We start from the raw sequence: 25,622 nt of genomic DNA on the forward strand, positions 1-25,622 counted from the left end.
GACAGAAAACTATAGAGCTCTAAAACCTTAGGAGGAAATCCTGCATCGGCTGCCCATGTAAGGGGGCGGTGTCATTCCGTAAAAAAAAGCGGCCAATGCGACTCCAGGAAGAAGAGGGCGGATCACGTTCAAGCTGGGGGTGGGGTTGGAGGAGCACGCCAGAACCTTGGCTTACGTAATAAGCAAGGGTTCCTATAGTCCACCCCCAAGTTATAGAACTAGAAACTCTGTGGAGCAGTGTTTCTTATCCTCGGAAACGTTAAGCTCTTGTGGACTCAAAATTCTCAAAATTCCCCAGCCATCATGGTGGCTGGGGAATTCTGGGAGTTGAAGTCCACACATCTTAAAGTTGCCGAGGTTGAGAATCACTGTTGTATTTTGTTCCTTCGCTTGAAATCAATAGCCGCCTCCGCATCGACACGAGTGGTCTTTTTTTACGATCATTCTCACTAAGTCCACAGTAATATCACTCTGCCCTTGGCCCCTCTTTAGGAAACTTCCATTTATTTTCTTGTCTTAAGAGTTAGGCGTACAAAGCATGAAACAAGACAAGCTTGTTTAAAAAAATGTCGGTCACCGATCAGCAAAGGCATGAACCATTTAAACCGGAAGCGCCCAAATCAGGGACGGATAGGTGCGCGCCCCTTTTAGGACCTTTTCCGCTGAATTTCTTCGGATGCCGGTTCTTTCCTTGTAGCTTTGCGGAAGACGCCTGGGTGTTATTGCTGTCTTCTGAGTAATGTAGTTAGGCTGGAAATTTAGCTGGAAGAAGCGACGTCCAAGGCAGCGGTCGGAGGTGTAACAGAGTAAGTGTTGCTGGGGAAGTAAATTCCGTCTGTCAAAGCCCCCGGTCCTGAAGAAGAAAAGGGAGATCCGTCTAAAATAATACTTAATTCATAATGAAGGATTAAGGGTTCGCGGTCAAAAACTGAGAAGCTGGATCGAACCATTGACTCGGGGATAGCCCATTTAATGAGATTTGCTTGTGAAATGAACACCCTGTTGCCTTGGGTACGTCTTGCCCTGTGAGGTGAGTCGGACGAAGGGCGGATGGCTAGGCCAGAGGCAGCCCGGTGAGCAATTTAGTTTTGTGGGGATATCTTTTCCTGCTCTGTGGGCCTACTGACGATCTGAGATTACCTTTCCGTGTTTTGGACTACAGATACCATTATCCTCAGCCAGCAATAGCTTAAAGAAGCCCGATTTATGTTTTTTTACAGCCTGTCTGTTTTTTCACTCCTTCCTTTCCAAACGAATCAGCTGAACCATGAAGGTGATAGCCGTTCTTTGCTGATACCTTCTTCCTGCTATTTAGGTACAACAAATTCCGGTTTCTTCATTTTTACTTGCCTGCCTGCAGGCCCACTGTCACTGTCTACTCCAGTACTGGTACCTTCTTTGATTTGTTCTGAGGTGTCACACATGCCCTTTCTTCTTTCTGAAATTCTTGGGTATGGAAAGAACTAAAGCATGTTATATTCACCTTCGCAATAACCTTGTGAAGTAGACTAATGTTAAGTGCAAACAAGTAGATTTTCTCTTCATAATACTAATGTTCAAAAGTAAGTGTAAGGCAGCTGGAAGGAAATACTTCTCCCCATGCGATTCCATAACAAATACAAGCTAAATATTAGCTAAGCACCTAATTATTACATGAGAGATCACCAGGTAATGCCAAAACTGTAGATAGATTGGGAACTCAAGAAAACAACCTGGAAGAAGGGAATGGCACCCCATTTCCATAACTTATCTTATAATGGGAGCTCTGAAGAATTTATGATTTTAAGAAGTCACACAGAAGAGAAACCCAGTTACTGTTCCAAATATTCTCTGATGTCATAAGAATAAGCACTGGGAAAGTTTTAATTACTGTTTCTTAAAGTGGATGTTTGAAATATTTTAGCACAAGAGATTTTTGGCGCCAGCAGATGTCACTGTTGTTCATTACAAATACCTGATGTGGCTACATTAGAAAATGTGCCTGAAAAGGAAGCAAATGCTTATTAAGAAGTATGAACAGTTAAGTACAGTTCTTATGTAATGAAAGCATAATAGGTAGACTGCTAATGTGATCGTATAGTAATGTAATAAATTGAAATGTTAGAGAAATATTAAGAGCTTTGGGGAATCTTAAAAGCTAACAAGCTTACAATTAGGTAAGCTTTCAGGGATCTCCATCCACTTCATCAGAGAAATGGAGGAAAGTCCCAGAAAAAGAACTTGTTATATATTCTATTTCAGAAAAAAAGGTGGGAGGAATGATGGGAACAGGCAGAATTGCATCAAAGGTCGGAAGGAGAGAGACAAACTTATTTTGGATGTTAATCATAGATAATAGTAAAAATAAAGAAGATTCTGTAATAAGTGCTGTTAAACTCAAATTTTCCTTCACATAAAGGTTCACAGGAATGAGTTCTGGGAATTCTTTTAGAAGGGTGCTATTTCACATTATAGCTGCTACCATATAATGCAAGCTATCTGCTTTACATTTCTGCCATTTTCTCTTAAGTTAAAAGTATTTCATTTTAGACATTTCTTCTGTGGTATGCATAATTTTTAACTTCTTTGGAGCATATCTTTATTACTGGTATTTTGGAACCTCAGGAAACCTGAAATAAGGAATTATTTTTACAATAATTTCATTATTTCATTTTAAGAACAACAAAATAGAACAACAACAACAAAACATTTAAACATTCAACCAAAACTATTAGAAAAACTTAATACTGAAACCTAACAAAAAACATAGAAACTAAAGAAAAGTAAAATAAAGTAAAAATAATGCAATAGTGATATAGTTTATTTTTATGATGCAAAATTATTGTATAAATTATATAATAATTTTCACTTGTCACTTGCTGAGATGGGCGGCTATAGAAATCAAATAAATAAATAATACAAAATATTACAACTCCAATTTTAAACAAATTGTAGACTACACAGAATCACATTGCCTGATCTTTCCTTTCTCATGAAAAAGTGATGGTTTGGACCAAAGCCTATTTAAAAATGGCAGGTCAAACTTTTTTTTTTTCTGAGAGAGGGAGAGTATAGGTCAAAAATGGGAGAGTCACACATATTACAATCACGGTTATTCGTTTCACATTTAATATCTTTGAAAGATTACAAAAGGAATATAGTTTAGAAAACAGCTGAATGGCAATATATGTAGATAAAACATAGTGTTTTTGGTTTCCTCTGGAGGTTTTAGGATCTTCTGAAACTCTGATGGCATTGGAAAAATGGTTTTCATAGAGGACACACCAGCGATCAAATATTACCAATATTTTTTTAAAATTACAAAAGTAAATTTAGATAATATACAAGAAATTTTTTTTCAGTAATATACAAGAAATTTGAAATGTACTATCCAACATTACAAAATTAATGGTCCTAAGTGTTACGGAGCATCAGATATGCACCCTATTGCTCATGATTAGTAGTTACTTTTTGGCTATATATTAATACTGTAGTGAACATGGCCTTGAGAGAAAGTTAAGATTTAAAGCTGTTAATTTTTTGTTAAATTATGTCCTCAAAATATTTATAATATTTATAAGTAGCTTTGGATCAATTACACCTGGATTGTTGCAAAAAAAGGGATCCCTGGAAGGTTGTTGTAGTCCAGGCTCTAAAGGTGGTTTAACAACATCTGTCAACTCTCAGCTTTATGTGGTTGCTGTTGAGTGTTTATTTGTTGGATGAATTCCACATTTTGTGTCAACTACTTTGAATGGTGGTATACATCTGAGGACCATCCAATTCATCATTTGTAACCTGCCTTACACTTCACTTTAATTTTATGAGATTTAGAAATAAAAATAAAAAATATCAAATTTACCAAAGCAAGGTAACAGCATGAGGGATTAACAATGTTAGATTAGCTTGAGAGTAAACTTTACTAAACATAATGGGATTTTTCAGTAAATATGTATGGAATTGCATTAATGAAGGTTCTTAAAAAGTTCTTAATTGAAATTTAAATCTTTACTTTTATGAGCTGGATAGTTCTAGCACAGTTGGTAAGCGTTCAGTGGGATATGACTATGTTCAGGACTAACAAATAATATTTCTGCCTGGCCTGCATCCTCCCTCTTCTTGAGTTTCTTTAGGTCCAGTTTTTGATACTGGTTTTTCCTCCAACAGATACCTTAGTGGACAACAATTTTGAGAAGTTGGAGCATCCCATATAATAATGAGTTGAATATTGTTTCCTGCTTGGGTGTCTTTGAAACAACCACAGATTGAGAGGGACATGATCTTTATGATGTGAATAGTTGTTTCATGTATATATTCTATGATGTCAGCACCAGTCCAGAAGTTCATTTATTTTCTCTGGAGCACAGTGCCAATGAAATACTTCTTGTGATAGTTTGTGTGCTTCAGAAGTTTACCACCCAGCTGTTTGACATTACTGCCAATATTTACTTATTGAAAAATGGATACAAATATTGTTTTAAATTGCCTTTACAGGAACTTTTAACATAAAAGAACACTATGATATGTACAACAGTTTTTGCTTTGCCTATGTTAATGAGAAGTGCCAGTAGAATTCTTCCCTTCTGTTCTTCATATTTGTGTCTAAGACAAGCAGCTGTAAGATACTGCACAATAAATGGGTAAGCAATCAAATATTAAGTATTATTGTGAAAATGAAATATTAACATAAAACAGGTATTATTGTCCTTTGAAAATTGAAGAAAGAATTAGCTGCTGACCCCTATATTCCAAGAATATAACAAGATTTGGATTAACAGGCTGACTTTTAGGACTATAATTTTAAATTAATTAATTGATTTTTTCAAATTTATTAAAATAAACCTCAATATATTTTTTAAAAATTTTAAATGTTAACCTTTTTATTTATTTAAAAAAACAGATCATCCTTTATTCCATAAAATGTTGTGTTAGTAAAAACACAGTATAATGGAACTATATGTCATCTTCCTCCATAAAATTGAGAGGATACAAAGTTCTAAAACTGCAGCTACGTTGACAAACAAAAATGCCTTGGCCTGATTCTGAAAAGATTGTTGTCAGACTCCAGATCAAATGATTGATGAATCGTCTGATGGTGTTCATCTACCATGATGAGTCAACGCATGTCAAGAACCAGTGGGGAAGGGGGAACACCAAGGAGTGTGAAAGTATGCTGTTTGGGCTAATAGGGAAAGTCAAGGTCACACCATCAGAGACATCTGTGCTTCGCATGCATGGCTGTTGGAATTAGGTGGGAAGAGAAGTAAGGGGGGAGTGGGGTGGTTGCTAACTTTTAATTAGGTCGTTTGGGCAGGAATCTTCAATCACAGCTTTTCTCTTGATCTGTACACATTCTCAATAAATCTGAATTCTGCATATTTTAATTGTGCCTGAGTCAGGTCGTTATTGGGATTCAAAGTGTCAGTTCCTTACAATTGTATTGCTTGGGGCCAGCCAGGCTTTCATAGGGAAGATGTTTCAAAGTGAATTGGTCATAACTTGATGTACCTTCTCCTCTGAATAGATGGTGGGGGGTTGTGGGGAGAACTCTTGGGTATTTTGGATCTGAGCATTCAAGGTGAACAACAGCATTTTGAATTGGACTGGAAACAAATAGGGACAGTTCTTCTATGTAATTAAATGGTTAGAATTCTGAATTAACTGTAGTTTATGCATTATCTTCATGGACAATCTCATTTAAGTTACTAGTAGCCAAACTGTCATCTATCCAGCAACAACTACAGTTTATGTATCGGCCAAAACTGGTAGAACTATTATATTTTAAAATGCATATACTGATAAATTCATAGAAGGCAAAAGGTATAACAGTGAGGATTACAATATTTATTTGGAGACTGTGCTTGTGAGGATTGCATGGGTACATAATCTAAAAGTGAGTGGAATTTTTTTCCTTCAGAACTATTTTTTTTTCTTGTTCAGAAATATACAGATCTCCATGATTAACCATGTATATTTTAATAAGTAATTTTTTTACAGTCCTCCTAACTATAGAACATCATAATATTTGCTCACTATTTGTCCTTTCTTCAGTCCTGTCATAAGCTTACCTTTTCTGGAGTGAAGCAGTTTTATTGAACAGTTTGGTACTCTTCAAGTTTTAAGCATCTAAAGCATGATTAAATGGGAGATTGAAGCATAATAGAAGTTTCTGAAATTATTAAGAATAGAAATAACAAAACAGTTTTCTCTGGTTAAAACTTGGGATCATGTGATAAACTTTTTAGTAACAGATTTGCTACTTAAGAAAAGAGGCTTAGACTGGGTTTATATACGTAGTGAAATGAGATGGTAAAATATAAAAGCAACAGAATGAACTGTATCATTTTAAGATACAAGTGGGAAATACAAAACATATTTTGAATAGTTTAAAAATTGAAGATTAGAAACTAAATTCCAGCTCTTTTTCTGTTTTGTTTTAAAAGATGCTATCACTTGCAGTTTGTTATTCTGGCTGAGTGAACGTATTATGTCTAAGCTATAGATTGTTATATGTATAGATAAGCTATGGATTGTTTTTTCACTTCTTTTGATGTGGCCATAAGTCAATGCATAAACAATCACAGTAACTGATTTTAGAGCAATAAACTACATTTTGAAACCATGGCTTGTTACATTACTGATTACAGTTTGGTTTAGACTAATATGGGTATGTATATTGTTTGACATTTCTTGGTTCTTTTCTGGTTTATTCTTTTGATCCAGCCAATGGTCTCTACAACAGTACAAGGCAAGAGCTACTTAGAAAAAGAAAAACAAACTGGTAATTAGCTGAACAAGGACTAATTTTACCCTTTTTGATAACTTAATAAAATTATTAAAAGAGTACCTAAGCTTGATTCAAGAACAGAGATTTTCTCTTCTACCACCTCATTCTGCTTCATGAATATAAACTGGGTCAAGAGGATTTGTTTTAAAAGATTTAGAAAATGTAATGGATGATCTTCAAGTCTTAATAATGAAAGAAAGTCTCCTTGTTCAGAAGCTGTATACTTCTCAGAACTAGTACTAGGCACTAACAGTATTCTTGTGGCTATATGCCTTGTTTTTTACTCTCCAAGTAACACTTTTTGATTGCTGTTGAAAACCATACACAATTAGATAGATTTTTGTCAGTTCAAGGGACACCATTCTTATGATATCATAGTTAGAGTTAAATGAGTAAGAAGTTACTATTTAAAAGGGTCTTTAATGACCAGTTCAAGCTATAAAATTATATTGAGTAATGATATGTCTCATATCATTTGCCTTATTTATAGCACAATGAAATCCAGAAGAATGTCAGACCATCTGGAGAGAACAGCAAATGACTTTCGGCATGAGGTTGGTATTGTAGCATATGAGCCTGAAATGTACTGTGTGGTCGAAGTATTGGATAAATTTGATGATAATTTGACACTTCTTTTCTCCATCTATACTCCTGTGTAACTTGCTCACAGTCACCCATGCCTTAGTCATCCCTTATTTGGATTATTGCAATGCACTCTGCGTGGGGCTGCCCGTGAAGACCATCTGGAAGCTGCAACTGGTCCAGAATGCCGTGGCATACACAGTTTTGGGTGTCATGTGGTTCATCCGAGTAATACCACTGCCATGTGAACTGCAGTGGCTTCCAGTTGTTTTCCAGGTGCAATTCAAGGTGCCGGTTATCACCTTTAAAGCCTTACATGGCAGAGGGTGAGGTTACTTGTGGGACGACCTCTCCCTGAGGGTTTCTCCCTGTCCTATTAGGTTGGATAGGTGGGTGCGCTCTAGGTCCCCTCCCTTAAATGTTGACATCTGATGGAACTTTGGAGGTGTGCCTTCTTGATGGCTGCCCCAGCCCTTTGGAACAGCCTCCCACTGGAGATCAGAGGGATCCCTACCCTTTTAGCCTTCTGGAGGGCTGTGAGGGCCTGACTCTTCCCCAAAGCATTGGGCTAAGATGGGGAGTTATGCTGTAAGGATGTTTGGTCTAGTGCCTGCGGGGAAGGGTATTTTTAAACTATGTTTTATGGATTGCTGTGAGCTGCCTAGAGTCATTGTATGAGATAGGTGGCCATATCAGTCCTGTAAGTAAGTAAGTAAGTAAATAAATAAATAACTTCCAGAACAGTTTATTAAACATGGGTTTGTTATACAAATAAGTGGCATTGAAATAAATCTAGCTAAAATAAAGAAGGAACTGAGAGCATTCTATGATGTTGTTTCCAGATGATACAGGATGTAACAGTACTGATTGTTTTACCTTTTATTTATTTATCAAATTTATTGGGCCACCCATCTATCCATTGACAATCTGAATGGTAAACATAAAATATGCAGTAAAGCATTGACAGTTGTAAAACACAGGTTGAAACCTTCTTGTTAATCTCAAAGGACATCCCCACCATACATCCATGCTAGAGCTCTAGAACTGATGCCTGGTGTCTGGGGGAAGAGCCAGGCCTTCACAGCCTTCTGAAAGACTGGCAAAATTGGGGCCATCCATATCTTTGGGGGAGAAGCTGTTGACACACTTCCTAGGAACCACCTGGTGACACTGCTTCACTGAGGGGAACTGGAGCATGTCCACTCTGACATGATGGGACACATGGAAACCCTCAGGAGTCCTGCAAGTAACCTGGCTCCATGGCACACAAGACTTTAAAGGTGTGGAGCCAGTGCAGCTCACATAGCAGCGGTGTTATGTGGGTGTACCATAATGTATGCAATATTGCACATGCCACTGCATTCTGGACCAGCTAAAGCTTCTGAATGCTTTTCAAGGGCAGCCCCATGTACAGCACACTGCAATTATCCAATTAGGAGGTAAGATGTGAGTAACGGTGAGCAGTGCCTCCTGACCTAGGAATGGGTGCAACTATTGCACAAGATGTATTTGTGTAAAGGCCCTCCTGGTCACGGCTGCCACCTGCTCTTCAAGCAGGAGCCATGAGTCCAGGAGGACCCCCAGACTGCACACCAACCCTGAGCATACTAAGTGGGTGGGTGAGTAAGCGTGCTGGCTTACAAGTTCCCTGTATGCATGTTTTGCCTCCTCCGTCTGAAACCTTGCCTTATTGAGCAGCAAAATTTGAAGAATAATATTCCTCACGATTGTGGTCCTGCTTTAACATTTACATTACACCTTATGAATGAACAGTGCTCTGGTACATGATATTCAGTTCGTTTCACTTGGCTTCTCCTGTCAATGGGAGTGACTAAATACACTTGGATACTGTGATTCACTGAGGGTTATATCCAAAGTGGCTGGTTTCTCTTATGGCTTATGGCTCTGGGTTATCAGGAGGGTACTTAGGCATAGTTCTCACTTAGCGCATAACAGTAAGCAAAACACTTCCCATGTTTGTTTAGCTACTCCCACTGGCAGGACAAATCAATGGGAAGAAAGGAGCTGCACTGAGCTGTACGTTTGCACAGAATTCTTGGAAATTGTGGGAACAAAAATATTTTCTGACCTTCAGAGTTGCTTTGGCAAGATAGGCAGCCATATAAATCAAATAAATAAATATTTTTGTGATCTGGTTTATTTACCAAACCAAAAGGGCATCACCTTTTTCTGTAACAATATTGTATGCAAGATCTAGTTCAGAAGTTAGTTTTAATGTGAACATATTAAGGCTACACTTACTCTGCGGTTTCTGTGTTAAGGAGGACATTATACAAGCATCATGAAAGCAAGACTAATTAACTATTATAACTTCCTTTAAAAAATAAGTCTATTAAGAAAAAGTATGCTAGCATTTACTTGGCAAGTATCCTGTTGTTTTACAGGACAGTAGAAATATTCAACTATTTTTATTCAGAAATTCGTTTCCTGCCATATGTTTTAAATTAAGACAGTTTGGCTAAATTTCATTTGTTGGACTCCAGTCCTTCTGGCTGGGAAATGAAATACTCATAATTATAGTTTGATGTAGTTTATCGTTTTAACATTTTCTGTACTTGGACCTGCATGACTCATCTTAAGAACCTTAGGGGTTTTTTTTCCAGTTTATTAACACATTCTGTAGTTTAACAAACAATTTCAAATGGTAGCTCTGTGAGTTGATTGCCACACTATGAATGTCAGAGGAAACACAGCAGAAAGCAAGAAAACCAGATTTTATCAGGGGACTGATTAGAAGTTATATGAAAGCTATTGTTGGCTAGGTTCCAAAAGATTTGTGTTCAAATCCTGTCCAGCCATGAAGCTTGTAGCTAGTCTTGAGACAGTCATCCAATCTGCCTTGTAACATTGCTGTCAGAAAAATTGTGGGCAAGAGATGGGGGTTCCTAGAGGGAGCAATGTGATAAATATCTAATAAAACATAGTCATAATGGGATTTTCTTTTGCTTTAATATTTTATCTGTAGTTATTTGGAGTTATGCTTTTTATTCAGTCATGATTTCACTGTTTTCCTCCCTGCCAGTAGAGGAAAAAAAGCAGCTTTTTTTGCAGCAAGAGCTGTACTTTAAACTTTTTTTTAACCTGAGAGCTGGAAAAGGCATGTCAGAAATGGGGCTAGAAGAGGCTGGACCAGAATTTTCAATCTCTTTTTTTAGTCTCTTGGGGGTTAAATAAATAGGTGTATTAAGCTTATTTGAGGCTTAATGCCCATATTGTATTTCTTTTAAAAGCACAACAATTGGAATTGGGGCTGCATATAGGCCACAGATGCTAATCTCTGCTATAAAGAAAGGGAGCTATGTAGAGATCTTGAAATTTATAGATACATTTCTGGGCTAAAAAAGCTAAAGCCAAAAATGAGAGGGGACATTTTTACTACTGTCTTTTAACTGATTATACTGTTTGGTTTTAACCTTCTGTAGGCTTCCCAGGGTCATATGTGAGGGGGTAGTCATAAACTGAATGAATGAGTAAATAAATAAATAAAACAAGCCTAGTGTTTGTTTGTTTTTTAATTCTTAGTCTTGTTAAGGGCTCAGCTTCATTACCCGCAGTGAGATTAGAACTTAAAATTTGTAAATGTGAAGGGATTGCAATTTATCTAATAGTAGTAGCAGTATAAGAAGCCAATGGAAATCATAATTAGCCCAATTCACTATTGGTGTTGCATGCCTGGAAAGATCCAGAAGCAAATATTTTCTCTTTTGAATTTTTTGTTTATTTCCTGAAATAGTGGTGGTAGTGATGATGATGGTTTTTGTCTTTTTAGATTATTTCTAAAGCAGAAGTGTGTGGCATCAGCAATGAATCTGAAATGGTTAAAAGACTCTGTTTGGCAGTGACGGATAAAGAATTTACTTTTAAGGCAGGACAATGGTAAGGTTCTTTGATCTGTATGCATTAAGTAGAAAGAGAACGTAATGAAATCCTAAATTGATGGTGCATTTATATCCAAATTATCAATTTTTATAGGCACAGGCGTGTGCAAATTTTTAATTTAGTCACCTTTGAATGAAATGATTTGGCCTCATAAAACAAATAGAATATGTCTTGATTGCAACAATTTCCCCACTTGTTCTTTAGCCTTGTATCTCTTTCAAAAGGGTTGTGCATAAACATTCCTTAAACCTTGTCTAGTCTGCAGAAAGCTTCCTGTAAGTTTTATTTGCTTTAACACAAAGGGTCAAAAGACATACGACTATTTCTAAGAGATTATCATCAAGAAATAACACCACGTGTATAGGAAATCTCACTTGAAAATAAAAAAAATTCCAAAAGTAATAAGACACAAGTAATAAGACTTCTCTGTTTGAGAAACAAAAGATCAGTAATTCTACTTTTATTTTGTTTCTTGGTAGCCTAATCATTGGATTGGATTCAGTGGTATTTTCCTGTTTAGAGTTTTACATTTCTCACTGCTGTATTGCATGGATGGATGGATGGATGGAAGGAAGGAAGGAAGGAAATAAACTTTTCCATTTGTAGAAGAGCTTCACTGAAATGAACTACAACCTCTAATGTCTTACCTGGATAGGGTATTGATTAGGACCAAGGAAAGTAAGTCTCCATCTAACCATGAAAGTTACTGGTGATTTTGGCCACTCACTGTCACTCAGCCTAAGTTCCATCACAGGGTTTTTGTGAGGATAAAATCATGGGAGACCCCATCTATATTGCCTTGAATGTTCAGAGGAAAAGCAGAACAGACTATAATAGTATAATTCTATTTCTTTTAAAAATAGAATCATAGTATTTTTTCTTGTCCACATATCTCCATTTTGGTGTCCTTATTGTAATATTCAAAGAAATTACAATTTGTTATTTTAATCATACGAACATTTTCAAGATCTGAATGTTTTCCCTCAAAATTCAGGTAAATTTTTAGACCGAATTGGGTACTGGACACTGTTCTCTTGTTCTTTTTTCCTTTTACTTTCAGTTATCAATCCATCTGGCAAGTAGGTTTTATCCGCATCAGACTTCATCTGTTAGGATGTTAACAGCGTGAGTTACTAGTGCGGTGTTAATTTTGCAGTCTTTTACATTTAGAACAAGAAAACAAGATGTTGATTGCAATGATTCATGTTTGTAGAGCAATTTGCAGCAGCCTTTGCACATGTGCACAGATGCATACTAAATTTGTGCGTGCTGATTCCTAGGCAAACATTTACCCTTCAAAAATGTTTTGGTAATCATCATACTGAAAACTGGGTTCTTTAATTATAATTACTCTTTTCATTATCTTCCTTTTAAATTATTCTAATTCTGTTTGGCATGCTAACATTCCACCGTGCAGCTTGTAAGGTTGCTTACTATGGGATGAGTAGTACTGAGAAGCAGAAGTGAGGAAAAGAGGTTAATAGATTTACTTTTGTGATAGAACGGGTGGATGTCTCCTCTTCTTTCAAACATGTACAATTGTTTCCTTTTGATTTGCCCAATAAATATTTCTCTCACACCAAGGAGCTACATACATAGTTAGGGTTATGCCCACTTTCTGAAATTCCTGGCTTTGCAAATTGTAGCTTTGTTGAAATTTCATCACAGTGCCTATTATACTGTTGCAAGATCAAGTATGTTCATCAGTGGTCTGTGATACTATAAAGGTTATATTTCTGCCTGACTACTTGTTCTGAAATTGGCTTCCTTTTCTTTGTTTTTATGTTTACTGAAATTTTACTATTGCTTGTTTTCTTTAAATTTAAAATTATATATTGTGAATATTGAGATTTCATTTAGGTAGTTTTTCAGCTATGTTCTCTATGGTATTTACAATAAACTAAACAAAAAATAAATAAAATAAAAAGAACCCACAAAATGAAATAGGCAAGGTTAGTGTGGGATATGTATGATACCAAAATTAAGGTAACAGTCCCATGCATAGTCACTTGGAAATAGTGTCTTTCATTTATTTAAGAGTAGCTGTCTGTACATGTCAGAAGCATATCTCATTTTCAGTGCAGCTTATGCCCAGTAAATGCATATTAAATTTCATCCGTACGTATGCAAGCAACATGGATTGGATTGGGTTATGCAGATGATGAAATCATTGACTTTGCTGTTTAGAAACGAGGCAGTTTCTGCTGAACTCCACAATGGAGCAGGACACCATGTATGCTTCATGAAAATAAAAGGGTTGTCTTTTATTTATATCCTGCCTTTCATTTGGAAGCTCACGGCACACATAGGACTCCTTCCTATTTTTCCCCACAACAACCCTGTAAGGTAGGTTGGGCTGAGTGACTGGCCCAAAATCACTAAGTGAACTGCTGTGATGTGGGATGGACTAGAACCTGCATCACTCTGCCCCCAGTATAATACCTCAATGGGTACACCACCCTGGCTGTCAATATTTAGAGAGAGAGAGATTTCAGCTGCTTGCCCAACACATGGGGATTGCTCCCAGAAATACATTTTTGCATGCAAATTCATTTTTATGGGGGCAGAAGTCCATGTCCAAAGCAGGAAAAAGCTGTGTCCTCCCAACAGGTAATTTTTGTGGAAAACAATTAAGGGAAAAGGACTATAGGGAGGGTTAGGAAGTATTCCAGCATATATTATATATAGAATCTATTTCTTCTCTAATCAGGTTTCTGTTCATCCTGTCTTGATAGCCTGTTTTATAGAGCACATTTGTTCTGCTTAATATGAATAAATGCATATAAATAACATTTATGTGCATTTAGTGTTATAAATACCTATAGCTTTCTGTGCAGAATATATTATAAGCTGTTACTGGTGTCTGTAATTAGTGAAACACTTTCTGCAGACATTCTAACAAGGGGGAGGGCAAATGTCAGTCTTGCTAGATGTACTTCGTTCTTTTTTTGTTAGAACCCAAAAGCCATTTACTGGAGGCAAGTGCAAAAGATACACACTTAGAAAGAAGGACTTGTGAACCCAAGAACTTGTTTCAGGTAGCCAATTAGTATATTGCTCAAAGTTCTGGTTATCCCCTCTGCGATTGTTAAAACCATTAGGTCCTTACCTGTCTACTTCATGTAAGTCAAAGACCTATCAATGGATCCTGATGTATGCTTCTGTCCACCTCTCCTAAAAAATTCGAACCTGGTAACTTTATCTTGAGATTGCTTTTATTTCACAAAGAACTGTATCCTTATTACAATGTTCCACTGATCCTGCTAACTCTTCTTATCACTGTGGATCAGAAGTCACTCTTGAGTGAGATGGGCGGTGACGAAATTTGAAATATAAATAAATAAATAAAGAAGTAGAGCTCATGACTTGTTGCACAGAATAAGAGCTTTATAAGATTCTGCCTTCCTGGAGCATCTTCAGGAACCCATGCTTTTTTCATCATTTCACGCCACTATAATATTTCAAATAGACCCTTGCTTTCTTGTCCTGGGCTGCATTAATTTTTTTTATAAATGTGTTTTTTCTATGACATCATCCAATGTGCTGCATTTTTCAGATTGGAAATTCAGTTTTTTATTTTAGTGGTTTTATGATTTTACAGCAATACGGTCTGTATTTATAAAGTATTAGACATGCAATATACTGTGGAGGCTTCTTTTGTATTGACTGTTCAGAATGGCAGTGGCACTGTAGTGATTTGTTCTGTAAATAAATCTTCAACTGTTCTAATTGTGGTTTTGCATTACTGGTGCATAGGTGAATTTCCACAAGGTTCCAGTAGTAAAGGAAACAGAGTAGAATAATTGTTGGAAGAAATAATATTGTAAGATGTTTGTCCAGATAAATGGTAGCAGGGTTTCTGGCTTTTAATCAGGTTATTAGCTTGTGAAACAAGGCTGAATAAGCATCTCAGCAAAGGGACACAGATTAAACTTTGTGTTCAATTTGTACTAAATTTGAACTTTCATATATGCCCATAATCTGGTTTTACAACATTTAACATGCAAAATAATTTATCACTAGAGGGCACTATAATGCAGGTTGTATGCATTAATTTATAACCTTTATAAACATATACATTAAAAAAATGCAAATAGATAACTGTTTGTACTTCAAAGTGATTTTTCCTAGGCATTGTTTTGAAAAACTGAATTCAGTAGTAGCAATTAATAATAACAATTTATTGTTATTAATAAGCAATAACAAAATTAGAATTGAACTTTTGAAGATGATAGGCAAGCATAATTCTGATAAGATGGCGACTGTATGCATTTGTGAAGTGATTCAGGTAGAAATATATTGGATGGTAATGTAATATTCTTAAAATAAAAGTTCACATCTTAAGAATGTGCTATCAGTACAAGCTCAGTTGGCACTGGTGACAAAAGAGCCCTTTTAACCACTTATATTTGCCAGCATGACTCCATCTAGATCAATTACGTGTGGATACATTAATGTATGCATGCTTTAGTTGTGACCAGATTTTACTACTGAAATAAGCTCCAGTGGGGGCTGCCTTTGATAACAATTTTTGAGCTTCAACAGGTGCAACCGGCAGCCTCTGGAACATTTGTGACCACCATGAGGTCCAAACATATTGTAATTAACTTGCAAAGTCGGTGTATATTGGGCCAGTTCAAGTTGGTATACAAACCTAATCAATACTCCTCTAGGTTGTTCTGTCTGGCTGCAAATGAGGGAGGGGTAATAAAGCAAAGGTCCAGATCACTGCACTGGTATGGCTCAGATCAACTCCCATTTGACTCCTGCCCTATTAGAATTTTCAGCTTCATTGGTCATTCCACATTATTACAATTATTTTGTATTTCATAATGTTTGGAACCTGAACTTTTTTATCTTTCTTTCCTCTCACAGTTTTCCTTTCTAATATCATTTATAGGGTTATTTACTTCCATGTTAAAAATCGTAAACTGCTTTGATTGCATTGACTAAAAACAGAAAGATGTGTGTAGTAAATGAGTAAGATTCACATGTCCACTCTTGGGTCTAAAAGCCTATGGAAGGTTCTGTTTTGAGTTCTCTGCTATGGGAAATTTTGGGTAGGTTAGTGAGTTACCCTTGTTATTTCACCAACAGTGATTTCATTGGGAAGAAGCTCAATTCTTGCCTGTAGGAGCATCCAGACGTGACTAGTGAAGACTAAATACTTAGGCAAGAATTTATTATGCCACTATGATTCGCATTTATAACAACCTGAAAATAATACCAACATTTGATCTGTTCTATGGTTCTGATTGCTGGCCTTAATAGTATTATAGCCATTTTTGCTTTACCAGCTAAATATCTCCTATCTTCCTTGAACTTTGCCTATATAAAGAGAAATGCAATGTTGTGTGCAATTAGTGAAGTTTACATAGCAGGGTTCTAACAAATAATGTGTGTATACTTGGCAGAAGTTTTAAATGGTAAAAAAGAAATCTGCTCCAGGACAATGCATAGAAGAAATTAAATGGAAATCTGTTTTCTTTTAGGGTAGATTTCTTTATACCTGGAGTCCCTGTAGTTGGTGGATTCTCAATATGTTCAAGTCCTGCTATGTTGGAAGAAGAGGGGACACTGGAACTTGCAGTCAAACATACAGCACACCCACCTGCTCACTGGGTTCATACTCAGGTATCTATAACTAAGAGCACCTAATGATGTTGGTTTTAGTGTTCTTTACATTTATTTTTAAATCTTAATTCTTAGGAACTCTATTGTAACCTTATGGGCAATTCAGTGCTATTATTACTTTGAATTGTCTTGCCCTTTTACCTGTATTATAGGACAGAAATTTGATGTTGGAGTATAGTTTAATTGGTATTAGATTATTTGTGCCAGACTTGTTAAATGTCACACACCTGCCATTACACTTAAACCAGGAAAAGATCTGTGTCTAAAAGACAGTGTAGCACAGGAAGCTGCTTTGTACGTTGCTGTTCAAGAAATTTTAAATCTATATAAATGTAACATTTTATCAGTAACAATGTCTAGAACAATCTGTGTTTAATTAAAGTATATAGTTTTGGGTTGATCTGTTTTTCTCTCCTACAAACGTACAGATAAAATCCCTGCCAGTACAATCTCTGTGGTCCTCCTATGCAAAAGTCTTCTCTGATTGAATTATGTAAGTGTAGTGGCAGGTGTGATATTTAAGAAGGCACAGCGAGATGGCGGAAATTAACTAATACGAATTTATGTTCATTTGCATTCTAAAACTAAAGAAAAAGTGTGGGGTGATACCAGGAGGAGGGAGAACTTCGAACCCAGACCTATTTTCTCTGATGCTGCTAGAACACAGAGTTACCAGAGAGTGGAGCTCATTGACTAATACCCAAATAACAAAGACTTCCGTGGTATCTGAAATGCTACTGCAATTGTTATCCCATAAACGCCCATATATTACAATTCCCTTCATCAGGTGTATTTAAAGGCTTGGCCTATGATCCATGAAAGTTTACATGACAATAAATAGGTTCACTTTTTAGGTGCCACAGACTTCCTGTTTGCTCTAGAAAAGCTGCTGCCCACTGAAAACTAATCCCAGAATGCTCATGGATTGCTTACCCTTTTAAACGTTTCAGCAGTGAAATACATATAAAACTTGTTTTGAAAGGGCAATTCCCATAAAAGATAAGCGTTTAGGGGGGGCACCCTTTTGTGTGCTGTGTCAAGAACAATCTGCTTGTCTCCTGACATTGTTTTTGTTGACTAGTAGGTCAGGGTAAAATCAATGCAACCTTACCACTTGAGCTTCTCTCTCTCTCTCTCTCGCTCTCTCTCTTCATTTCCCAGGTTGCTCCTAATCCATCCATTATCATATGCTCATAAAAAGTGCTCCTACTGTTGTTAAATAGGTTACCTTCATGCACCATTGGAATTTCAGTAAAATAATTCACTTTGAAAGGTATTCTGGAAATGTATAGAACCAGTGTGGCTGGACCACACATTCTTAGAAAAATCCTTGTGGAGATTTTCTATTGCGTCTCTGTTGCTCATTAGGGACCTCCAAAAACCTAACCTCATAATTACCTGCCTCAGAGGCATCTCCTAGGACTTTTCCTTCCTGCTTTAATATTGTAAATTAAACTCACAGTGTCACAGTAATTAAAGCAGTTAAAGGCATTAGCTAATCCTAGAACTGCTAGTTATCATTAAGGTTTTCTTTATGCCAATTGGCAGTTTTCAAAAACTGTATCCCTAGTAAGGGTGCTCTCATGTGGAGAAATAACCTGTATCTTTTAACAAAAAAAGAGGAAGTATTTAGAGATGACAAGAGAAATATAAGGCATTTTCATAATCTATGAGCCTGTGTTTTTGTTCAATTATATAAAGTAGTAGTTAATAAGATCTAAACAAAAGGAGGTTTTGAATCTCTTAGCTGTTACTAAAGTAGTTTATTGTGTTTCCTATTGTTTTGTGATTTTTATTGTTTTGGTAATTTTAATTTTTAAAAAGGGATCTGAAACCGTAATGATAGTATGGTGCTACCATTGGATTGGATTTCAGAACTGTTAAGAAGCTAACGTTAATTCTATAACAGATTTATAGTACAGCTCTTTTCTTAAGATGGTATAAGGATAGACAAATATAGGAACATATTTGACTTAAGTGAAAAATAATGGTCAGAATCAAACTATTTCTACTATATACTTTTGTTTTATATATGTTATAATTTTGTTGAGAATAAGCGTACAGTCATGTTTCTGCAGCTTAGGGGAAAATATATCCTGGACTCTAACTACCATAAGCAGGGTGTTTCTAGGCCAGTACTTTCCTCTTTTTTCCGGTATGCAATTTCAGTGCTGCCGCCCACCCAAAAAAGACAGTTTTCAGAACAGTTTGACTTGGGGCAAAGGGGAAGACATCAGCCTGGAATCGGGACCTGCCTTTTTATCAGTGGAAGTGCTCTTTTTTTGGGTTTGTCAGTTCTATTTAATCACTGTTAGTCTTTTGGTAGAGAAAATACATACTGTGTGTGTGTGTGTCGTACGTATGTACATCTGTGTGTGTATATACAGTACATATACACATATATTCAGAGTATTTTATAAAAAGATTGTGAGGCATCCAGCATTCCTCATTTGATACAGAATTCCTTTCATTGGTAGAGCCAGGATGGGCAGTTCCCTCTCTTCCTTGAGTCCATCAAGGGTTGGGAGATGGAGGAGAAAGTCTTACAGTGAAAACTCACTTCCTCTCTCACGACATTGGATTCTGGCAGCCTGCCCCAGCCTGGTGTCCACTCATTATGTTGGAACTGAATTCTTCACCAACATCTGGCTGATTGGGGAAAGTTGGATTATGCCTTTTTACCTAATTCAGTTTAATATGATTGTTTTAAAATATTTTCTTCTGCACAGTATGATGTGTCTGGAAAATTATGTATCTTTGTGATTGGTAACTGTACTGGATACTGTGTGGCCATAACAACTGCGGAAATCTTTGTATAATGTTGTAAGATAAACACTGAACTAAGTGCAAGTTTTGTTTTTGTCTTTTTGGACAACATCACTCTCTCTTTTTAAAAAACTATTGTAACTGCACTTCCACTTAATATGCCTCTGGCAAAATTCCTTTAAACGTATGTCTTTTAAAAAAAAAGTGTCCTCCGTTCCCAGGACCTTAGAGTCTCTAACTTGAATTCCCAAGTTCTTCTGAGCCACACTTAGTTTGCTTTAAGCTTGTCTCATAGAATCAGAAGAAGAATGTAACCATATGTTACTATCACTCACAGCAATCAGCTAAATAACATTCTTAAGCTTGAAGAATGTGTGGATAAGAGTAACTTATTATTTTCCAGTAAACTATCTAAGACTACTAATGTGGCTTTTCAATAAAAACGTTGACTCTGGAACTCTCACATATTTCCCTGTCTGATTTTCTTTGAAGTCCATCTGGGGTGTTTTGTTTTGTTTTGTTTTGCCTTTTTTCTTCTTCCCTGTAGTGCACCCTTAATTCAGAAGTGGCTTTGCGAGTGGGAGGCAACTTCTTTTATGATCCTCAGCCTGAAGACATTCCAGCAAACATAGTGCTCATAGCAGGTGGAGTGGGCATTAATCCTTTATTTTCTATACTGCTCCACACCGCAGACCTCCACAGAACTCAAGAGAACAAAGGAGATGGTTACAAAATGGGAACAACCAAACTGTTCTATTGTGCAAAAAATACACATGAACTTCTGTTCAGGGTAGGTTTATTGTAAATGGTTGCATTATTTGCTTTACTAGCCACAAGACACTCTTAACTTTTTTTTTTTTTTAGAAGTCAAGGGCTGCAGCGGATAGAAGAATAATGCAAAGTGGGTGGGACAGTGTCATACATGTAGGCAAGCCCAGGATTTTCTCTTTTGGTGGGCAGGTGGAGTGTCATGAGTAAGGATGGCGAGCAGGGGGCTCCCATCCAGACTGTCAAGTGCATGCGTAGCACTGATGAATTGTTCAGCCATTCAAAGAGACACAGATCGGGACCGCCTTAACCCTTGGGGGTTATATGTCTGGGTTTTCCCCATGCTTCTTCAGTTTGTTAGGATTCCTGTTAAGTACTAGCAATAAATATTAGAGACCAGTTCCTTGTCTCAGTGTGTTTCCTGGTTGTTAGGACATGGAGTTTCTAAAACTAACTCCTTGGTGCTCTCTGAGCCTGTTGTTTTCTTGCAGACGTTTCATTGCCAGACTAGGCAACATCTTCAGTGCGAAGAGGGAGTGGGCCTTGCTCTCAGTTTATATATGGTGGCTTGCCCTGCTTGTGTTGGTAGGGGTGTTGTTCTCTCACAAGGAGAGAACCCCTACCAACACAAGTTGGCCCACTCCCTCTTTGCACTGAAGATGTTGCCTGGTCTGGCAATGAAACGTCTGCAAGAACCCTGAGCTACAAATATTCGCTTCGATTGGTTTCTAAAGCTAATTTTGGGCTTATACCTTTTACCAGTGGTTTTCAAACTTTTTGCACTTCCCTAAAACGTACATCAATTTGTGTGCTCCACCTGAATAAAACTAATAATCTTATTGATGTTTGGATTGGGCAAAAAATAACTTTAATCACTTATTTTTAATAGTTAAACTTTATAGTACTCCAGCTAACTACAGTGGGCTTCTTCAGGTAGAATGAGGAGCAAAGCCCAGAATGAGTGTTTTCACTATGCTTGCACAAGCTTGATCGGGTTTTTGAAAAATGTAACCCCGATTATGCTCACCCAAGGGGTCCCGGCACAGTTTGAGAACCCTGATTTACACTCTAGATTTTATGTGTTTCCTGTCTTTCCTGGTTCAAAATGACAGTTGTGAGCAGAGGGAGCATCAGGATTGCAAAATAGGGGTTCAGACCTACATGATGTTCTGGGACATCAAGTTGCTCACTCGTGCTACGGTATATCAGACTTGCTGTTGAGGAAACTTGGTGTAACTGAGCATTATGTAAAACTAGGTAAGGGGAAGGATGTGAACAGTGTGTGGTGTATTTGCTATTATTTGACCTGCTATGCTGCAGCAAGCCTCTGATGTCCAGCCCAGTCAAGATACTGTCTGCTGGAACTGTGGCTGCTCTGACTAGCATTTAGTGACCTTTGGAAGGACTGTACAGGGATTTGAAAAGACACTTGTTTTCTACTGAACTTAAGAAGCAGCATGCTTCTTCCATGGATTCCATCTTTATTTTTCTTGCTCCATATTTCTTTTGCTGAACAACTATATGTTATTTGCTTACCCCCAGCTGAAAATATATTTTAGGTGAGGAGGAGGAGAAGCTTGCATGGGGCTAGATTAGAAAGTAGGTGACTATTTCTTGAGAATTTATTTGCACAATTGGGCTCCACTGTAGGGAGGTGTTGCCTGAATTTGAAGTAGTATATTAATTTTAAGAAAAGAGGGAGTTAGTTATACTACCCTTTCTTAAAATGTGTGCTCAAAGTACAGTATTCTTATACTGTTCTTCAAATTTGTAGTATATGGACCATACAAAGATCATATCTGCTTTGATTTATTTGACTGTGGTATGACTAAATATCTTGCACATTCCAGAAACAGATTCTTGGTTTGACAGATGCCTTTCCTGGAAAGATCACATGCAGTTTCCACGTTACCAAGCAGAATTCACCAATTTGTGAGAAACTACAGCCTTACGTCAAAGGTGTGTGTTTTTGTGATGCATTAAAAACATTGCATTATAAGTTACAACTTTAGTACTCTGAGATATACCAAAGTAAATATAATGTACAGGTAGTCCTCACTTAATGACCCTAATTGGGACCAGCAACTCCACCACTAAGTAAACCAGTTGCTAAGTGGGAAATCACATGACTGCGACTGTGCTTTCTACTCAAAAGAGACAAGACTAGTCAGTTTCACACCTTTGGCTTTGGATTGCCTCCTAACCCTTCCCCTGACCTTTGGAATGCTTGAGTGCCTGCTTACTGTCTTGTGCACATAGAAAGCAATGCAATCGCACTGCAGGCATGCTACTCAAACAGGTTACTCTCTTGAAATCCCTTTTTCTCCAATCTCTTTGTGAGGTGGGGAAGAAAAAGCAAGTAATTTCTGTAGGCAATCTCTCCTTTGCCTAACCCTTTCCTGCTGCCAGCGTGATCACATTGCTTTCAGTGTGTAGAAGACCAAACAGCTTACTCTCTTGAAATCTCTTCCTCTCCAATCTCTCTGCTCTGCGTGGTGGGGGGAGGGTCAGGCAAAGGAGAGATTGCCTACAGAAATCACTTTTTTTCTCCTGACCCCCATCACAGAGTGGAGCGATTGGAGAGAAAGAGATTTTAAGAGAGTACTGTAAGCTGTTCGCATAGTGCACCCATGGCCACAGCCCTGGGCTGCCAGTGTGATTGCATTGCTTTTGATGTGTAGAAGAGCAAACAGCTTACTGTCTTGCAATCCCTTTCTGTCCAATCTCTCTGCTCTGCAAGGGGGGGAAAAGGTAAAAACCACAGGTCAGGCACAGGACATGCACATAATGGTGATTATGTGGCTGAGGGATGCTGTGAAGGTCATAAATGGGCCAAAAAGTTATTCTTTAAGCACTGTCGTAACTTCAAACAGCCACTGAACAAATGATTGGTAAGTGAGGATTATCTGTAAAACTTCAAGAGGAGGGGGATTCATTATGCAGACTGTGCATGTTTATTAAAAAATGTGTCCTGATATGGACAACACAGCTCAATCCCAAATAAATGGCCATTGCAGTGAGTAAAGATCCTTATTCCAAATAAGGATGGCATGTATAAGAAAGTTATCAACTTTCAAATGCAGTTAATGTTTTTTAATGCTGTTGACTCTTATTAAGAAATGTGGACATCCTTTACAAATATGGACATCCTTTTCTTTTAATGTTTTATTCAATTTCCTTGGTACTAGCCTGATTAAAAACAATTTTTGTTGCTTGCACATTTGGTGATGCCCAGCTAGGCTGTTTTGATTTATTCCCAAGATACTTTTATGAGCCAAGTAGATTTTGGCTAAAACATAAAGAACTGTAAGGAAATTCTTGTAAACTTTCTGTAGCAGCTGGAAAGGACCAAGATAGTGTCTTCCCTTCTGTTTGTAAATTATTAAATACTAAGGCTAAGCAAAGAATTGGAAAGCGGTACTTCAAAGTGTTTTGGCATGGTTGAAGCACCTCTTTGAAATGTTAAAGCATCAGCTGCTTTAAAGGCTCTCCCCATTTGTTTTCAATGCATGCATATGCACTGCTGCTTTACTAGTGGTCCTAGCAGAAGTGTTGTTCATGTACGCTGATACCTTCTGGAAGATCTGGCTGCTGTAACAATTCAATTCATGCTTTGTTCATGCCAACATGCTTTATGAAGTTCCCATTTCAAGTAATTAGCATACAGTAGTTCTATTAAATATCTTCATGAATGTTTATCTTCACTCTCTGTATTCTCTAATAGAAGGAAGACTATCTGGAAGTGACCTAGAAAAATGTATCTCCAAGAATACTTTGTGGTACATTTGTGGACCACCTCCAATGATAGAATCCATCTCCATGCTGCTTGAAAACCTTGGGGTGGTTCAGGGGAACATTTTCTTTGAAAAGTGGTGGTAGGACATCCAGCAGCTCTCCAAGCAAAATAAAAATGAAGACGTTAATATGTGCGTGTATGCTGATGAACACTGAAAGTTTACACAAAGTAAACATTTTTCCATTTGTGCAAATAAAATAATTAATTATGAAATTAGGTAATTTATTTTTAATTTAGCTGTTTTGGAAAAACAAATAGAAAACATTATGACAAATTTCTGTATGTGCTGACTCAGTCATAATTTCTAAAAATAAAATATTTTTTTAAACATTTTGTTAACTTGGGTATATAATCCATAACTACACAAATATTATGTATATAATATTTCACTACACGGGGATAAGGGAAGAGGAATGACTTGAAATCTAAGCCACATATGGTGAGTCAAACTTGACATACAAGCATGGAGCTCATCTACCCATTTCCAGTCCATCTTTGTACCTTCTGTTGAAGGCTATTTGAAAAGCAAAAGGTATTACTTTTGAAGTTTCTTGTGTATTCAGGAAAGAGAATTGACCCAAGTTAACTAGCAAGCAAAGTTCTGGATGTACATTTTAGCCATTAGGTTGGAGCTGAAATTAATTGTGCTTAGGGTAGAGCCACTGAAATCAATGAGATGAGATGAGCAGGTCATGAATAAATGAAGTGCTATTGATTTCTAGTGGTTTACCCAAAGCATGATGAAGTCTGGTCCAGCTTATTTCCATAATGTTACTACTACTATCATTTCTCAGAGCTATGGGACTTCATTGGAAATAACATCATTACAGTGTCGCCCATTTTCTGAGGTAACAGCAGCATGCCAGACACAGGAATCAATCTTGAAATGACTGTGCTTGCATTCTGCTGCATCAAGCTTCAAAAATGTATCGTCATTATAAGTATATGAAAGTCCTGTACTTAGGCTAAAATAGCTCTAAATGGTTTTATTTGGAAGAAAATCCTATTGATTTCAACGGAATTTACTTTGAAATATGTAGAAATGGGTGTTCGGCTTCTTCCTCCAGCTTTCCAGAAACCACTGGGCATGACTAGCATATTTTGAGGCCATTTAGTTTGTTAGGAAGGCTGGTCACTTAAGGGCTGCTCTGCTACTTTATTAGAGGTAATTAGGAACTAATTAAAAGATTTTGAGCTTACCAAAAGGTGCTAAATAAACTAATGCTGTGGGTGGTGGTATAAGATTTAAACATAAGCCTAATTATGCTGCTTTCCCTCAGTCTGGAATGCTATGTGTGGTGTTCCTTTTCCTCGTTACAGGAGGTACAAGGAATTTAAGGAAAGCCAAGTACAGGAGAAGGAAAATTTGTCATGGGAATGAGAATTCTGTTTAGTGCAATGTGCTGCTAA

At 37.1% G+C, this 25,622-nt stretch overlaps 1 protein-coding gene across 4 annotated transcripts; it reads left to right on the plus strand.

Annotated features, from left to right (window-relative positions):
• Positions 1-649: 649 nt before the first annotated feature.
• Positions 650-24,542, plus strand: OXNAD1 (oxidoreductase NAD binding domain containing 1). Of its 4 annotated transcripts, XM_063303851.1 has the most exons (9): positions 651-806; positions 1,221-1,315; positions 4,474-4,619; positions 7,257-7,320; positions 11,139-11,245; positions 16,741-16,882; positions 20,196-20,438; positions 22,267-22,375; positions 24,141-24,542. In XM_063303851.1, the coding sequence occupies exons 3-9, from the start codon at positions 4,498-4,500 to the stop codon at positions 24,293-24,295; spliced, it is 942 nt and encodes a 313-aa protein (XP_063159921.1). In that variant the 5' UTR covers positions 651-806; positions 1,221-1,315; positions 4,474-4,497; the 3' UTR covers positions 24,296-24,542. The 4 variants fall into 4 exon arrangements, with proteins under 4 accessions (XP_063159922.1, XP_063159921.1, XP_063159920.1 ...); XM_063303852.1 differs by lacking the exon at positions 1,221-1,315 and having other exon boundaries at positions 650-806; positions 24,144-24,542; XM_063303850.1 differs by lacking the exon at positions 1,221-1,315 and having other exon boundaries at positions 652-806.
• Positions 24,543-25,622: the final 1,080 nt, after the last annotated feature.

This window comes from Candoia aspera, chromosome 4 (genome assembly GCF_035149785.1).
Source record: "Candoia aspera isolate rCanAsp1 chromosome 4, rCanAsp1.hap2, whole genome shotgun sequence".
Classification (NCBI taxonomy): domain Eukaryota; kingdom Metazoa; phylum Chordata; class Lepidosauria; order Squamata; family Boidae; genus Candoia; species Candoia aspera.